The sequence below is a fragment of the Chiloscyllium plagiosum genome, chromosome 37 (genome assembly GCF_004010195.1).
Source record: "Chiloscyllium plagiosum isolate BGI_BamShark_2017 chromosome 37, ASM401019v2, whole genome shotgun sequence".
Classification (NCBI taxonomy): domain Eukaryota; kingdom Metazoa; phylum Chordata; class Chondrichthyes; order Orectolobiformes; family Hemiscylliidae; genus Chiloscyllium; species Chiloscyllium plagiosum.
Window position 1 is genome coordinate 19705443 of NC_057746.1, and position 15532 is coordinate 19720974.

The 15532-nt window shown below is 48.2% G+C and overlaps 1 protein-coding gene across 2 annotated transcripts in view; it reads left to right on the plus strand.

The window, feature by feature from the left end:
- LOC122541341 (interferon-induced very large GTPase 1-like) overlaps positions 1 to 13085 on the plus strand; it is a 25241-nt gene extending 12156 nt beyond the window's left edge. For both annotated transcript variants that reach the window (XM_043678017.1, XM_043678018.1), the window contains 2 exons: positions 2651 to 2758; positions 5837 to 13085. In XM_043678017.1, coding sequence (XP_043533952.1) covers positions 2651 to 2758; positions 5837 to 10926 — 5198 coding nt within the window. In that variant the 3' untranslated portion in view covers positions 10927 to 13085. The remainder of the gene's footprint in view (positions 1 to 2650; positions 2759 to 5836) is intronic.
- The last annotated feature ends 2447 nt before the right edge of the window (positions 13086 to 15532 follow it).

Below are 15532 nucleotides of genomic sequence, written 5' to 3' on the forward strand. Positions count from 1 at the left end.
CTAAATTGCCCGTAGTGTTAGGTAAGGGGTAAATGTAGGGGTATGGGTGGGTTGCGCTTCGGCGGGTCGGTGTGGACTTGTTGGGCCGAAGGGCCTGTTTCCACACTGTAATGTAATGTAATGTAATCTAATCTAATCCTCTGAAAACGATTTCAATGTAAGTACACGCTCCTTAGGTTAGCAAAGTCACAGCTGCCTGGATACGGTTTCACCAATGTCCTGTACAAGATTTCACTCCTTTTATTTACCCTAATGTGGAGATGTCGGAATTGGACTGGGGCGGACAAAGGTCAAAAATCAAACAACACTAGGTTGTAGTCCAACAGGTTTATTTGAAACTGCAAGATTTGAAATTGCAGGCCTGATGAAAGAGCAGCGCTGGGAATGCGTGCAATTTCAAATAAAACCTGTTGGACAAAAACCTGATGTCACACCACTTTTTGACCTTACTCTAAGTTGGAACAAGATTTCACTACCTCAGTACTACTTGCAATGAAAGCCAACATTTTAGATCCTTTCCTCACTGCTTGGCTGTATCTGCTTGCTAAGGCATTGTGATTCATGTCCAAGCAGAGGCTTAAATACTTTTCACAGGTTTCACTTGAGACTTTCTTGAGAGCTGCTTTTTCTGATTTTTGGGGGCTTTTCTTTTTGTTTTCAGGTGAGGTTTTTTTTATCATTCCCAATCTTTATTGGGCAATGCAACAATGAGGTAACATTATCATCAATATTGGCGTTAACGTGCAGGGTATTTGGACTGACGCAGAATCAGAGTTAGAAGAATTCAGCAACATCGGTAATAATCATCAGCATTCTATTAGCCTATGAGAGCTGCTTTTTCTGATTTTTGGGGGCCTTTCTTTTTGTTTTCAGGTGAGTTTTTTTTATCATTCCCAATCTTTATTGGGCAATGCAACAATGAGGTAACATTATCGTCAATATTGGCGTTAACGTGCAGGGTATTTGGACTGACGCAGAATCAGAGTTAGAAGAATTCAGCAACATCGGTAATAATCATCAGCATTCTATTAGCCTAAGCCACAACACAGGGTAAAAACAATGACTGCAGATGCTGGAAACCAGATTCTGGATTAGTGGTGCTGGAAGAGCACAGCAATTCAGGCAGCATCCGAGGACAGGCAAAGTCCGAGGACAGGCAAAATCGACATTTCGGGTTTCCTGATGAAGGGCTTTTGCCTGAAACGTCGATTTTGCCTTTCCACGGATTTTGCCTGTCCTCGGATGCTGCCTGAATTGCTGTGCTCTCCCAGCACCACTAATCCAGAATAAGCCACAACACACACAAGGAAAGCATCAATTTTGCATACACTATAGTATTCAAATAGGCAATAGTATTTCATAGGTACAAGAAGGACATCGTTGCCAACAATGTGGTACTAATTAGGAAACTGATACGTACTTCAGTGCACAAAAAGCCATCACCATAAACGCATTTTCCACAGACGAGAGAGGTCACACATAAACAGTTATATGTTTTTTTTTGTCCCAATCACACCACATTCAAGTAAACTATGGTTTGTGAGACACTTTGACATGTCATAAAACAGAATTCAATCTTTATGAAATCAAACCTTTCAATGTTATATTATCCAATTCACACAATGGACTCAATGCAATCACCTCTCAGGAGACAACAGGCTGAAATTGTTGAAATTGCTCTCTCGCTCTTGGGGCAGACCCGCCCTCCCCTCCAGCTCGTCAATCCACTTTGCTGAGGTTCGCAAACCTTTCCCCTCATTGCAGCCTCTCCTCACACATTATAGTTCCTCTCTCCACTTGGTATCCCCAATGCTTGGAAGCCTCACTACCCAACTGGATCCCCAGCCTGGGACACCCGAGATGACAGGCCCAAGTCTTCCCAGCCTTACTTCTCATCCTGAACCCAGTCTACTGCCCCCTCCAGCCCTACAGGTCTAATTTTCTTCATTGCTGCCTCCCCCCAGCCTCCGAACCCCCGGAGGAACAGCCCCTCATCAGTTCTGGCCCATCTGTTTCCTGGCTAACTTTTCTCTGGTTGTTCATGTGCCACGATAAAATTTTATGAGTATTTTGAGACCATCCAGAGAGAATTTTACCCTACTGCACCATGTAATTTGAGCATTCGTAAGAGCACACCGAGGTCCATCGGTAGCACAGAGTTCTGCAGTCTTCCTCCACTGGAATAACAAATATCCTGCTGCTGTGTTCTTCCTACCATAGTGGATGACCTGTTGCTTTCTCCAACTGCAAAATGTTTGCTGCTCACTTTACCTGTCCATCTCCCTCCTGAGACCTTTTGCACCCTCTTGCACCCTTGTTATCCCGCCCATTATTGTGTCAGCTTGCAATTTTTCTACAATACAGTTGGTCCCTTCCTCAAAGGCAGTGTTCACCTGATCATTCGATAACTTTTAAGTAATTCCCATTTATTTTTATCAAGGAAAGGAAGTGGCTCACAGCTAATGCATTACTCTTGAATTATACTCACTGATGCAATGCAGTTCTAACTAGGCAATTTACAGATGTTATTGCACATCACTCCTATGTGTCAACTTTCCTCGCTTGCTATGGATATTAGGAGGAACGCACAATCCCAAATCTTAAATTCCAGGATGTGACACGCTAATGGTGCCATATATTTTCCCTGCAGTGATGTCACTGAATAAAATCACAGCCTCAGTGACCTCTGACAACACAGAGATGGAGGGAAACAATGAAAACGTCGAGGAACATGGAGATAACCAGCCAGAAATGGAAGGTAGAAATAAAATTATAAAATCATTAGAAATAAGATCAGGAGCAGAGAAAACCATCAGCCCATTAGGGCTGGTCCACCTCTTAACAGGATTGTACCTGATCTGATTTTGGTCTTAACTGTACATTCCTAACTGTCCTCTCTAATCCTCCATTCCCTCAACAATCAAACATCTGTCCAACTCAGCCTCGAATATATTCAATGACCCTTCCTCCACTGCTCTCTGTGGAGGGGAATTCCAAAGACTGACGATCCTCTGGGAGAAGGAATACATCCCTCATCTTCACTTAAACAGGGGTGAGTGGGTGTCGCTATTTTAAAACGATGTTCCCTTGTCCTAGTTTGTGCTGCTCATGAGGGAAAACACCCTACAAAGCCCACTCAGGGACTGCAGCTTCAGGGGTCTGGCTCTATCTGGGCCCACGTCCATCAGCCCTGCCTCCCCCCAGCCTCTGACCTCGCGACCTCCGATACCCTGGAGCAACAGCTCCTCATTGATTCTGTCCAATCTGCTTACAGGTGCCATGATACAATTTTATGCGTATTTTGGAGTCTTTCAGAGAGAATTCATCTCCCTATCTCCATGTATTTTCGGTGTTGGAAAAAACAGCCCAAATCCATCTCTTCCAGAGAGCTGCAGTCTCCCTCCACCACAAAAACATCCTACTGTTGTTTTCTCTTGTCAAAGTGGAAGATCTTATGTTTCCTCACATTATCCTCCATCTGCAAAATGTCTGCCGCTCACTTGACCTGTCCATGTCCCTTCTGAGATTTTTGATATCCTCCACAGCCTTCTGCCCTTTGATGCATCAACTTGAGATTTGTCACACACGTGACCATCGCCCTTCAGAGACTCTTTGTACCCTCCTCACAACTCGCTTCCCTGCCCGTCTTTGTTTCATGTTGAAATTGGGCGGTAATACTGTTGATCCTTTCGCCCAAGCCACCAAGGCAGACTGTAAATGTGGTGACCTCCCTAGAATCTGGGGAATGCCTTGGTCGGTGGGGCGGTGGGTACACGAGTCCATCAGTTCCACGCGAACTACTGGTGGGTGGTTGGGAGACCCTGATTGGGTAAACATGTATTTTAACAAAGAGGGGCCATGGCTGTTCATCAGTACTGTAAGCAAGGTTTGAATTAAAATAAGAGAGAGGCGACCAATTGATCAGTTCTCAGCGCATCCCGCTAAGTCAGTCACTCTGCCTTTATTCATATCTTCAGAAGGTTATAAATCTACTTTATTCTTTATTCATTCATGGATGAGGGCATCGCTAGCTGTGCCAACATCTATTGAGCATTCTTGCTTCACCTGGGGGGGGGGGGGGGGGAGCTGTTAAGAGTCAATCACATTACTGTGGGTCTGGAGTCACATGTAGGCCAGACCAGGTAAGGATGGCAGTCTCCTTTCCTGAAGGGCATTAGTGAACCAGATGGGGTTTTCCCAACAATCGACAATAGATTCATGGTGATCATTAGACTCTTAATTCAGATTTTCTTCTCAGGTGAAATCAAATACCACCATCTGCCGTGGCGGGGTTTGAACCCGGGTCCCTGGAACATTATCTGGGTCCCTGGACTAACAGTCCCAGCGATAACACCACTCGGCCATTGCCTCCCCATTTTGAATATTGGGCCGTTGCATTGTGGGAGAACTACCATGTGGAGCGGGTGCCTTCCTGATTGCCGTTCACCTGAGAATTCCGGATCGTTCGGCACCGGAAAACAGGGCCTTTCCTAGAACTGACCTTATGACGCTCACCCCTTTTTGCCAAAGTGAAACCGGTCTTAACTCTGTTTCCTATTAGTTATCCAATTCTCTAAATGTTCTGATAAATCACCCCACCCAAGACCTTTTCAGCCCCGTTACCTCTTTACTGAGGCACCTAATTGAACGCCTTTGAGGACTCCCCCATATCCGCTCTGCTTGTCAATCACAAAACCATGCTGAATCTGCCTTGGGGTGTTCAAGTTTTAGCTTGAAGCTCACAGTCCGGGAGTAGTCTTTATCTGTTATCACTTACCTCTGGCACCAATATCCTAACACCAGGTTATTAGATCAGATTAGATTACTTACAGTGTGGAAACAGGCCCTTCGGCCCAACAAATCCACACCGACCCGCCGAAGCGCAACCCACCCATACCCCTACGTGTACCCCTTTTTACTTAACACTACGGGCAATTTAGCACGGCCGTTTCACCTGACCTGCACATCTTTGGACTGTGGGAGGAAACCGGAGCACCCGGAGGAAACCCACGCAGACACGGGGAGAATGTGCAAACTCCACACAGTCATTCGCCTGAGGCGGGAATTGAACCCGGGTCTCCGGCGCTGGGAGGCAGCAGTGCTAACCACTGTGCCACCGTGCCGCCCACGGTTATGTTGCATGTGCCACCCCGTGGAAACACGTTGAACGGAACGGGGACAGTAATCTTGATTTTCCTGTTGAGTTGCTCGAGGTTACGAACTAACTGCAGGGAAAATGTGGAAATTAGTTGATCCAATCAGCCCAAGATGCCATTTTGACTTTGAAGGATAATATTTAAAAAAAAGAGCAATGTCAAATTAACTTTATGCCTTGCTTCCAGTGAAAGAAAGTCAGGTGTGACACAAATTGGCTAAACTAATGAATAGACCCACAGGTGTCTACAGCACAGATGAAGGCCATTTGGCCCATCATGCCCACACCGGTAGACAAACATCTGACTGCACTAATCCCTATTTCCCAGCTCTTGGCCCACAGCCGTGGAGGCTACGGCAATGCAATCTAAATGTCTTTGCAATGCCCCATGAGTTTCTGACTGAACAGCCTTCCAGGCAGTGAGTTCCAGACTCCCACAGACCCTTCTGGGTGAAAACATTCCTTCTCAACTCCCCTCCTAGACTTCCACTGCTTGCTTAATGTTGTCCAAAGATAAAATTCACTCAATTTTACCTACAAAGAGAATACCTTCTGCACCTTTCCACTATGGAATGGTGGGGGAGAACACTTACCCGCATCACTGTTTTAACCTTGGAACTTAGGGGGTCAGGGGTTTCTCTCAATGATCAGCAGAACTTATAGTGTTAACGCTTCCTATAGGTTCACTTCCAAAGGAGCCTACTGTGAGGGCGTCTGACGTCTTCGGTGCTGAAGGGGAGGTAAATCCGCCAGAGCTCCAAAAACACGAGCAATCAGACGTTTCTCTCACAGACTCTGAGCTTGGGTCAGGCTCACGTAAAGCCCGGCCAGGCGAGCATCCCCAACGCCAGTCCAGTTTTCCAGAGGCGGACACCTCAGCAGAATCGGACCCTCCTTCAAGTAGCGCCCCTCCCGAAACGGGTGCCAAGCAATCCCGTGTTGAAGACTTCCTGACGGAGTTGGGGCTGAAAACACCGGAGAGTGAGAAGCTGTCCCTGAGCAACGTGCTCAACCTAAGCGCAAAGGTGCTTCAGAATAAGGTGCCAAGACTGCCTCGGGATATCCCAAACTACTTCCTGTGGAATTTGATGATAGTCAATTCCAAATCGAGAAATTTCAAGTACTCCTTGGCCGAGGAAGGTCAAGTGGGGAAACGGGAGACAGGGGACTTGGAGTTCCTCCAACCGGAGGAGATCCCTGCTAATTCGTACCATCCCTTGGATATCATGATGGCTATTTTCCTGCGTGCTGACACATTTCTCCAGCAGGAACTGATGCTGAAGATGTCCCTGTGTCAGTTTGCTTTGCCGCTATTGCTTCCTGACGGTAAAGAGGGCTGCACCTTCCTGCTGTGGGCCCTGCGCTCCGTTGTGAAGAAGTGGCGCCCGCTCTCTCTCCAGGCGAGCGCAGGCTTCAAGGAAGCCAACATGGTGACCGAGAGGGTGCCGACGTTTTCCTTCCTGCGCCTGGGCACCTGCTCCATCTCCAAGTCCAAGATCCTGAACGATGCCCTCAGCACCGTGGAGCAACACCACGACTTCTTCGTCCACTCCGGCATGGAGTGTGGGAATGTACCGCGGAAGATCTCCGACGGCCTGGCAGAGCTGTGCTGGTACCTGCCCAGTGGGAGCGCGGATCTGGACCTCTTCCCGGAACCGATGGCCATATTCAACCTCCGAGGCGACGGCAGAACATTCCGCGGGCAGGCCCAGTTCCTGGCGAAGGCTTCGTCTGCCCTCTTCGTCTTCGTCGACAACGTAGATGGAGGGGTCAGCAGCTACCTCAGCTCCTTGGTGGAGTCCGCGCAGAACCTCTTTGTAATTCTGTCCCGCAAGGATCTGACCGACGAAACAAGAAGTCAGGTGAGGGAGTTGATCTCTTCGTCGGTTGTGAGGAAGGAGTGCGTTTTAGTTCTGGGCAAGAAGAACGATGCGGAGTTTGCGCGATTGCTTCGGACCGTGCTGAAGGAAATAGTTCCAAGCGGGAATCACCAGGTCGAAGAACTCCCAACTCCTCCATCCCAGACCACCGGAAAGAGACTCGAGGACATGGCAGCGATCGCCAGGAGAGTTGGGGTCAAAGTGGACGAGGACGAAGAGCAATGTTCGCTCGGCCGAAGTAAGTCGGAAGGGATTCTCCGCTCCATCAAAACTGAGGGAATCGAGAGCTTCAAGAAGGCGAGGATGACTTTCCAAGGGGATACCTGGCAGAAGATCTCCCAACTGGAAAAGGAGGAATGTCGCCTGAAGAAACGAGGGCAAATGTCCGTCAATCAGTACATCAACCAGCTCAGAAAGAGCCACAAGGTTCTGTGCAATGCGCAACGGAGGGAAGGCCTGTCGGCTGACGTGAAGGTGTTCATCGAAGCCCTGACCGGCTGGGAGGGGGGTAAGAGGAAGCATTTCCTGCAGTGGATGAAATTCGGGCTGGATTCCAGCTCAAGAGAAACCCTCTCCGTCTTGCGAGAAAGGTACAAAGCCCTGTACGAGAGCTCTCAGGAGGGCACGACGGAGGAGCGGGAAACCCTAGCAGAAGTGTGGAGGCAGCTGCAAAGGCTGGACCGGCAGATAACCGCCAGCTCCCTGGGCCTGGAGCATTTCATGCGGGAAATTGGACTGATCTACGAACGTTTCACCGAGAAGGACGATGTGGGTAAGGAAGAGATGAGTGTGGTGTACCGGTTACCCAGTGCCGCCGCCGACCTGATGTTGGACGGCTTCCCTCTGGAGCTCATCGACGGAGACGTTTCCAACATCCCTCTGCGGTGGGTGACGGCCGTGCTGAAGGCGGTCGAAGCCAAGATTGGCAGAGAGACCCGGGTGTTTGTGCTGACGGTGCTGGGCGTGCAGAGCACCGGCAAGTCCACCCTCCTCAACACCATGTTCGGCCTGCAGTTCGCCGTGAGCAGTGGGCGGTGCACCAGAGGTGCCTTCATGCAGCTCATCCCGGTCACCGGGCAGCTGGGGGCAGAGCTGGGCTGCGGCTATGTCATGGTGATCGACACAGAGGGGCTGAAGGCCCCAGAGCTCTCTGGCGTCGACGAGAGCCACGAACACGACAACGAGCTCGCCACCCTGGCCATCGGCCTGAGCGACGTCACCCTGGTCAACCTGGCCATGGAGAACTCCGCCGAGATGAAGGACGTGCTGCAGATCGCCGTGCACGCCTTCATCCGCATGAAGGAGGTGGGCAAGAGGCCGGCCTGCTACTTCGTCCACCAGAACGTCAGCGACGTGTCTGCCCATGACCAGAACATAAGGGGCCGCAAGCGCCTGCTGGAGCAGCTTGACACCATGACGTGGGCGGCGGCGAAAATGGAAAAGCAGGAGCGTCGCTTCACCAAGTTCGCCGACGTGCTGGAGTACGACGCAAAATTGAACAACTGGTACATACCGGGCCTGTGGCACGGCAACCCACCCATGGCCGCCGTCAACACTGGCTACAGTCAGAAGGTGTTCGAGCTGAGAAGAACGCTTTTCAAATGCTTCTCGAGCCAGCCGCCAAAGAAACACAAGCTCTCCACCGTCTCCGAGTTTGTTACCTGGACTCAGGCCCTGTGGAAAGCCGTGAAGTACGAGAATTTCATTTTCAGCTTCAGGAACAGCCTGGTGGCCGAGGCCTACAAAGAGCTCTCCATCAAGTACACCGACCTGGAGTGGCAACTGAGGAAAGACATACACACCTTCGTCGAGATGGCGGAGAACAAAATCGCCAATGCCAAAGACGATCCGGAAAGGGTCGCCGGTCTCTTGAAAAGGGACCAGGAGCAACTTCTGGAGAAAAGCAAACAGAGAGCCCTCCAGGAGCTGGAAGATTATTTCTGTAACAGCAATAATGCGCACCTTATCGAAAAATACAGGGCCGATTTTGTCTCCAGCATCGACTCGGTCATCATTGAGCGCACGATGTATGCAGACATCAAAAGCAATGAGGCCGTCCAGAGGTGGAGAAATTTACAGAAGATGAATGAAATTAAGGCCAGTTATCAAAGCCAGATTGAAGGGCAGGTCAACAAGCTTTTGCAGAAGTGCAGACAGGAGAAAAGGAGCATGGACGATGATGAGCTTCGGAAAGAGTTTGAGGTTATGTGGGAGAAAACACTTTCAACGTTACAACGTGGACCGAATGTTGTGAGTGACGTTGTGAGTGACATGGAGACTAAACTGATTCAGAACATGCCAGCGCACAGCCATTTAATTAACGAGACGCTTGCTGGCAAAGACTGGTTCCAAACGGAGTTTGGAGCATTCCGAATTGGCAAAGATCACATCGACAGAAAAACAGTGGACGACAGTCCTCAGGCTTTTGCTTTCGTCAGGCTTCTCCGCGGCATTTTTCCCAAAAAATGCAACATCTCACAGCGGGCGGAGGAGTGGGCGATGTGGTGGTTGGAAGAATGCAGTGAGTTTGTGGGGGATATGGTGCAGAGACGTCAGGACTATGATTCCACCTACTTCCAAGAACTTTTGAGAACAGTGGATGAGAAGATTCGGAAGCACAATGACGAGGAATTCAGCTTCACCGTGAGGTTCAAAGTGGATTTCAGCATCCACGTGTGCGGTGTGGCCTCTGGGAAATTCGAAGCAATGCAGGACAAGTTCAGGAAGAGGAGCGACGCCTTAGAGCTGTTGAACAAGGAGAAAATGAATTACTACAACAGCTTTAGGAACATCTACCAGGAAAAGGACCAGACCAAACAGAGGGCAGAGTTATTCTGCAAATCTTGCTTGGAACCAGCTTTGATGAATGCTGTCATCAAGAAGCTAGGGCCAGAGATTGTGGACCGTATGAGATACTACGGGAAAGGGGGGAAATTCAAATTTCGGAAAAACTTCCAAGTGGCTCTTATGCTGCATTTGAAAGAAGAGGACAATTTTGACAATTACCACCGGTTCATCCAACGCACGGTGTCATATGAGAAGACGTGGTTGAGAAGGCAAGTCACAGAGCTCTGTGCAGCCACAAGTGGAGAACAGCCCCTGCTGTGCTCTCTTGCCCTGGACATTCTGAAAACATTCATCAAACTAATCAAAGCAGCTATCAAGAATGTAACATCCCAGGCTAAAGAGGTTGCAGTGTCCCGTGTTATCCAGATGCTTAAGGAAAAACTTGGATCAGAGATTCAGATACCGGACATCCAGTTAGCAGCCATTACCTTCGGAGATGCAAAGATTAACGTTGAGCATTTCACCCAAGAGGTCACCAGCTTCATCTGTGAAGTAGAAGACTGCCTGGTACGGCAGATTAACGGTTGGGCAAATGACGTTGATGCAACCATTAAAACATTGCCCGTAGACCCGACCAAGGAGCTGTACGTAATGTTATCCGGCTGCGGGACAAGGTGCCCCTTTTGTGGCGTTCTGTGTGACTGCACAAATGCTAAACACTCTCAGCACAGTGTTGAATATCACCGCCCTCAGGGCCTCACTGGATACCACTCGAGTAAAAGTAGGAAACTAGTAACAGAGAATTGTACCACACTAGTCGCGAGTGATACCAAGTTCAGAAACCAAGACACGAAAGGAGAATTTTGGCCCTACAAAGACTACAGGAATCTCGGCACAAAGTACAGTTGCTGGAACATCATTGCCGATACGACCATCAAAACGTCTGCCTTCTGGAAGTGGGTCTTCCACACCTACAACCAACAATTCGCTCAGAAATACACAGTGCTCCCGGCAGACCCTATCAGTGGCTGGAATTTATCCTGGGGTGAGATTAGAGAAGACATTGAAAATAGTTACAATGTCAGGATCGATGAATTTTATTAGCTCAGTCGCTGCAGGTCACTGAAATGCTTTTGTGACACGGTCAAAATTTGCTCTGAACTGCGGCATTGAATGGGAGGTATTGCATTAATCCGTGGCCTGATATTCGGTCCCGTTGAAATTAGTGGAACTGAGTATCAGCTGGGGGAATGAATATAACTGGCAAGAGCCCTGACACTCCCTCCCCTGTTCAACCAGCTCTGCTGAGTTTTAATAAGAGGACTACGACTAGACAACACCAGATAGGATATTTGAACGTGGCAACACATCATTTCAAATTAAAGCAGACAATCAATCGAAAGGATGTATTTTTTTTTAATCTACTAAAATAGGACAGTAGCAGTATTCACAATACCACAGCACCCTGGTCGATAGGAACGCACAATCAAATCCATCATCACTGCTCAAAACCTCTTACACTTTGACCTTGTATCTCAGGCTGCTCACCATAACCTCGCAAACACTGGAAACCACCTGCTCCTGTCAACTCCGTTCAATCCTTCGTTCCTTTAAACAACCTTTTGGGCCTCTAATACACCGGAGTCCTAACATAAAGTGTGCAAAGTCAAAATGGGACCGAGACCGAACGACCTACTGTTCTGGTCAGAAATACACCTTTATAATTGCCAATGTTCCTGTTCTACTGAGCGCAAGGAAAGGTTACAGTGCGGAAATTCCACACATAGAATGCAGAGTTGACCCTACTGACTTCAAAATCTGAAAACCTTTTAGATCTCAATGACAGCCCGATGTATCAGTATGTTGTTTAAATGTATAGTCTGCTGATCCCATACTTCATTTATTTTGCTACTTGGCCATGTTTGGTAGATTTAGTTCAGCAGGAGCTCTCAAACGATGTGCTAGCTGTTAACTGGAAGAGATGCATCTGCATTCTGTTGGTAGCTTCATTGCAATCCATGGGGAGTTGCTGCAAATGTTCCTCAGGGTGGTGACCTAGGCCCTGTCCATCACTGGCTGCTTCATCAATTACCCTTCCTCAGCCACAACCGCGGAAGTGCAAAATTGTTCGCCAACGACTGCTCAGTGTTCAGGGGTGTTTGTGACTCCTCAGATACCAAAGAAGTCTAAGTCTAGCTGTAGCAAGCCTTCAGCCTTGGGCTGCTAAACGGCAAGTAGCATTCATGCCCAACAAGTTCCAGGCAAAGACTGTCTCCCAACCTTTGATATTCAATGGTGGTACCATCACCGAATCAGCCAACGTCAATATTTTTGGGGGTTACATTGATCAGAAGCTGAGCTGGACGAGCCACATAATTACCATGGCTCTAAGAGCAGGTCAGAGGCTGGGAATTATCGGCAAGTAACTCAACTCCTGATTCTCCAAAACTCCTGATTCTCCTGTACCTACAAAGCACAAGTCAGGAGCTTGGTGGAATACTCAACAATTGCCTGGAAGAGGGCAGCTCCAACAACCCTCAAGAAGCGCAACACCATCCAGGACAAAGCACACCCCTTCCACCAACTTAAGTGTTCACTCCAATCATCAGAGCAATGAGTGTCAAATACAGGAGGCATTGTGGAACCATTGCTGATCCTCCTCTGACAGCATCTTCCAGACCGACAACCTCTAGCACCTGGAAGGATAAGGGCAGCAGATGCTGGAGACCACTGGCTACAGCAGGTTCCTATCCAACTCGCACAACATCCTGACTTGGGACTGCGCTGCCGTTACTTCACTGATACCAGGTTGAAACTTTCTGAAAGCACTGTGGGTGTACCCACGTCAGACAGATGACACCAACCCAGGGGCTCAGCACCACCCTCTCAATTCATGTTGCAATACTCACATCCCATGGAAAGAAATGATGGTTAAAACAAACGCTTCAGTTTTTACAGAAATTCAGCCCATTTCACATTGAAATTCGGGCTTGTGATATCATAGCCTTACGGAGTGTCAGAACACTGAGGTCTATATTTGGACAGTATCCCCCAGAGTCAAGCAATACTCCCACTAATTTCACTCAGGTATAGCTTATCGCAATATTCTGGAAGCTTAGCTCAGCAATGCTGCTGAATATTATTGAGATTTCATTTCATTTCATGCAATCTGTTTCTGTCCTTTATTAGCTCCGCGATTTTCAACTATACGCTTCATGCATTTGGCCAAATGATTACCAATAAAACAAATCGTTGTTTGCAAATCTACCTGTCTACTTTATATGAAGTATTAAGATCGATATATCAGCTGGCTGTTGAAGGATGTAGCAAAATCTGCATACAGAAGGTAAGAATAAATTATTCTGGCTAACCCCCAGTGGGAGATATTTATCATGAGAAGCAGTGGAAAACAGGTGACAATAAATTAGTGGTCTTCTGCTCTCAATCTCGGTTTTAATTGAAAACTCAGTTCTTTCCACACTGCAGCTTTGAGGCTCCTGGAAAATAAATGCTTACAAGAGTTTAATGCAGCTTTCACATCATCCAGAAATTGTCTGACTATGCCGCTGACATCAGCCAAGGGTGGGAGCAGGCTTCTGCGACCCTGGCATCTTTTCTGGTTCTGAATACACAATCGCGAACAAAACCAAGACAGGCCAGATAAGGAAAAGATTGACTAGATGCTCCACATCTGACCATCAGTGTAAATAACTTCACCTGACTATTCACAACTTGCACTGAAATGCTGACCTCAGAACAGTTCAGACGCACTGAGTAATAATCGGTCAGTCGTCCCAACTTTCCACAGATAGCTTTAAGAATTGTTTCCATGTGATTTACAAACTTTTGCCATCAACTAAACCAAATCTCCCACCTCGGGACCCTCCAACCCCACAGCGTCAATGTGAATTTCTCCAGTTTCCTCACCTCCCCTTCCCCCACCTTATCCCAGCTCCAACCTTCCAACTCGGCACTGCCCTCATGACCTGCCCTATCTGTCCACCTTCCTTCCCACCAATCCGCTGCACCCTCCTCTCTGACCTATCAACATTATCCCCACCTCCATCCACCTATCGCATTCGCCGCTACCTTCCCCCCAGCCCCAGCCCCTCCCATTTATCTCTCTGCCCCCTCGGATCACAGCCTCATTCCTGATGAAGAGCTTTTGCCTGAAACGTCGATTCTCCTGCTCCTCGGATGCTGCCTGACCTGCTGTACTTTTCCAGCATCACAGTCCAGCATCTGCAGTCCTCACTTTCGCCTACGTAAACCAAACTAAGCCAACCTTCCATTCACTGACTCCATCTACACTTCCCACTATCTCGGAAAGGCAGCCAACATCATCAAAGACCCCTCCCACCCCGGTTATAAGCTCTCACAACCTCTTCTGTCAAGCAGAAAATTCAAAAGCTTAAACACACGTGCCGACAGGTTCAAGGACAGCTTCTTCCCCCCTCTATTATTTGACTACTGAGTGAACCTCTCAAATTCAAAATCTAACCTTGATCTTGCTTTGTGTGCACCTTCTTTGCTGCCGTAACTTTGCATTCCTTGCTCTGTTCAACCACCCTACAGTCTTTGTACGTTATGATCCGCCTGTAGTGCACGCGAAACAAAACTTTCCACTGTACTTAGGTACATTTGACAATAATAAATCAAATCAAATCAACTCCAATCAACAGAAGACAGCAGTCTTTGTTAGTTACTGGTACATTGTACCATGGCTGTATACCCCACTGTCAACATCCTGTGTGGGGGGAGGGTGGAAACTGAACTGGAACAGCCACATAAATACTGTGGCACGGTGGCTCAGAGGTTAGCACTGCTGCCTCTCAGCGCCAGGGACCCGGGTTCGAGTCCCACCTCAGGCGACTGTCTGTGTGGAGTTTGCACACTCTCCCCGTGTCTGCGTGGGTTTCCTCCCACAGTCCAAAGATGTGCAGGTTAGGGTGGATTGGCTATGCTCAATTGCCCTATAGTGTTAGGTGCGTTAGTCAGGGGTAAATATGGGGTGGGTTGCTCTTTGGAGGGTCGGTGTGGGGCTGAAGGGCCTGTTTCCATACCGTGGGGAACCTAATCTAATCTAAGAACACCTATGAATCCTGTGGCAATTAACTCACCTCTCTCTAAAACCCCTCTGCCTTCCGCGAAGCACAAGTCAGGAGTGCGATGGAATATTTCCAACTCACCAGGCCAAGTGCAGCTCAAACAACATCCAAGAAACTCAAAGCACCCAGGACAAAGCTGCTCATCCTCGACCTCCTAAATTCACTCCCTTCACTTACTAAACAACATATCTGATCTGGAACATGAAGATTGTTACAATGGAACATGCTGAATTTTCTTGCAGGTTCTGGAATAGCCAAGTCAAAATGTTTCTGGCTTACACAGCAAAAGTAGAGCGTATAATTTAAGCTTTTTTAGCACAGGGAGGGTGTCCTCTCATTTCCTTGACTCACCCAAATTTTACCATCACTCTTAAGTCTGAATAAAGGTGTTGCTCTTTCCTGCCTTCCACTATTACCTCACTTTTTGTTGTTCTCCAAGTGTTTTAATTACTTTGACAGCAGTTAAGCTCACTTTGGCAGCACATTTGCTAAAATTTGAATGACACAGAAAAGTTAGCACTGCTGCCTCACAGCGCCAGGTACCCGGGTTGGATCCAAGCCTCGGGTGACTGCCTGTGTGGAGTTTGCACTTTCTCCCCATG